Source organism: Mastigoproctus giganteus, chromosome 2, assembly GCF_048544385.1.
Source record: "Mastigoproctus giganteus isolate SK-2022 chromosome 2, ASM4854438v1, whole genome shotgun sequence".
Taxonomy (NCBI): Eukaryota; Metazoa; Arthropoda; class Arachnida; order Uropygi; family Thelyphonidae; genus Mastigoproctus; species Mastigoproctus giganteus.
The window spans coordinates 236,317,197-236,320,263 of NC_143576.1; the positions used below are offsets into that span (position 1 = coordinate 236,317,197).

At 30.7% G+C, this 3,067-nt stretch overlaps 1 protein-coding gene across 1 annotated transcript; it reads right to left on the reverse strand.

The window, feature by feature from the left end:
- Nucleotides 1-485: 485 nt before the first annotated feature.
- Nucleotides 486-854, reverse strand: LOC150090270 (general transcription factor II-I repeat domain-containing protein 2-like). Its single transcript, XM_090390240.1, has one exon. The coding sequence runs from the start codon at nt 852-854 to the stop codon at nt 486-488; it is 369 nt and encodes a 122-aa protein (XP_090246366.1).
- Nucleotides 855-3,067: the final 2,213 nt, after the last annotated feature.

Genomic DNA, 3,067 nt, shown 5'->3' on the forward strand with positions numbered 1-3,067 from the left:
TTCAAATGCCTTTAAACTTATGTCAAGTGAATTGATGAATAGCTGCTGCTGTTCAGCTTTGTGTTCAAATCCCGTTTCTTCCATCACTCCATTTATATCTAGGGCCACATAGTGAGAATCCTGTATACCAGGGGTCCCCAGCCTTTTGCTTTCAATGGGCCGCATTTGCAATCTAGGGCCTCAACAAAAACCACTTCTAGCATTTCTTCGCAGATCTTACTAAAAACAATTCTATGTATTTATTTTCTGAGCTTTAGAATAGAGTGCAGGGCAACCACTAAAAATTACTCACATACAGTAATGTTAACCTAAAGATAAACATTGTGCCCATCTATAATTAAGTGTGAAGAATGGATATATTGCTTGAAAGATAAATAACAATTAGTCAATGACAAACATAAAATAAATTCATGATATATACATATTTATTTTTGAATAACTTATCTTCTTCCATGTCATAAAATTACATTTATTTTTACATATGTTCAATGAGACACTTGAGGCTGCAATTTATTTATAAGTTTCTCAATATCTAATTCAATGCTTGTTACACATAACCTTAAGATTTTTTGTAAATGTTCATCAGAAATTCGAGACCTGTATTTAGATTTGATCATTTTCATTTTAGAAAACATTGACTCACAAATATATGTACTTCCAAAAGTGGAGAACATTCCTGCTGCAAATGCCTTTAAGTTGGTGTACCTATCTGTAGAAAGTCTTGAGTAAAAATCCAAGTGACTGTTTTCCTTATATGTGTCCTTCAAAACATCTGTTGCTTGTAGGTCAATTAATTCAATCTGATAAATTTCAGATGATTCCTCTAGGGATACACCAAATGGATTCTGAAACATTCGTATTTCCTTTGCATGCGTATGGAAATCTTTGAATCTGTTTTTGAATTCCTCCTGAAAAAGTTTTAGTGCGTCTATGTATCTTTCTAGAGAAGACTGAAAAATTGTTTCTCCATTAGATTGTAGTTCTTTACAGCAAGAGAAATGCATAAAATTTCATTCACAAAATTGTTTCACCAAAATATTCAGTTTACCTTCAAATGCTTTCACCACACTGAACATATCTGATAAAAACTTTCCTTTGCCTTATAATCTTAAATTTAAATTATTCAGATATACAGATACACAGTATCAGTTAAGAAAGTCAAAGCCCAAATCCATTCTGAGTCAGAAAATTCCTTTTGGGTTCTTCCCTTTTCTGTTAGAAATACATTAATTTCATGATGAAGAGAAAAATACCATTTAAGGATATTTCCTCTACTAAGCTACCTAACTTCAGTGTGGTACAGCACATCCTCATATTTTGCATTTATCTCAGACAGAATATTTCTAAATTGCCTGTGAATCAGTCCATAGTGCCTGTTGAAATTAATGCATTATTTAATTAATTAATTAACAACATTCATCACATCTTCAAATTTAAAAATTTTTCCACATCAAGCCTGTTGGTGAATGATACAATGAAATCGCATAGGAGTGGTACCATTAACTTTCACTATTTCAGAAAATATATGCTTTAGTCAAGACTTAATAAAAATGACATTCACATCAGTGATCCGTTATAGTTACATGAATTGTGAAAAGGGGATGGAAGTACTCTAATTAAAAAATTAAAACCAGAAGTTAAGAATTATAAACCAGAAATTGTAAATTAAAGAATTAAGCCCATAGGAAGGAAAGGTGTACCACATCATCCTCTAGTTGTCAATTAGAGTACTGAAAAAGTTATGGTATATTAAAATGGGGGATAAGGCCAATAGTCATGAACGATGGACCTTACGTACTGTAACTGACATGCTATAAAATTTGTGTGCCCTATTTGAAATGAGCATAATATTTTAAACAGTTGGTGTCCTTTTTTGCTAAAGCAAACTACAAATTTATGTTTGTAGTTTGCTTTAGCAAAAATCTAAATTAACTTACTGATTTTATTCTCTTGGCCTGGACACTGTTTTGAATATTATTGTAGGTCATGTTTAGCACATCTTTTCTACAATAATAAAAATTTATTTCATTTTTTATTCATTTTCTCATATATAGCATATTTATTATTTCTTAGCATTTTGCTTATGCATCTTTATATCTAATACATATAATGTGTATTATAAGAAAGAAGGTAAATAAGGAAAAAAAAGCAAAGAAATAATAAATATTAGAAATAAATAAATTCTGTTATTTCATGGGAGTGTGGTCACACAATTGATATTGTTAGACAACTAGGAAGATGAGTTGCAAGCAGTGTCTATAACAGAGAAAAAAATAATAGGCAGCTCAGGGTTTTGCTTTTCACTCCTTACTAATGTAATGGGGGTGAGAGGGGGGGCAAATTCCTGTTTCAAACATTGAAAAAAGTTAAAAATTTCAAAAGACAGAGAAATAGTGATTCAGAACTACATGTTACAAATTCTATAGGGAGTTCCTAACAAAAAGGAAATTAAATGTTGTTAGGAATTTTTAACTCTGTAAATCAATAGGCATTTCATGTTTGTTTTTTTAGGATTCACGTTGATTATGTCATAAGTGTGTTTTATTTACTGTATTTCGGTGTAATCATATCGTGAAACTTGAATATTGTTTTTCTTGAATACTATGCTGTTTTCAAAAAAAACTGTTAAGAACATTTTTGATTTCTTTTGTTATTGAGATCCTGCTGTAGAATTTATGACAGACTTCTAAATCATCCTGTGTACATAACATCATCATCATCCAAATGTGTTATATCCAGTGGATGTACAGGTCAGTATGATAAAACCAACTAGTCATTCTAAACTGTTGGCCTTCCATTCACAATTTTCCTCATGCTGTCCTGTTTCCTGTTAGATCTTTAGCCTTAGCAGAGTATTTATATTTCTTTTTGCTTTTTTTTTTTTAAATTTCATTTATAATTCATTTAGCTGGGTTCTTGTTTATGCTCAGAATATCAGTTGTCATTGACTGTTTTATTTCTGTGGCACTTTTTTTCTTCTTGCACACATTATTTATTTGTGTCCACAGTGACAGTAAATGCACTATCACTACTATTATTTAAATAAAATTATTGTTTTTCACAAGTC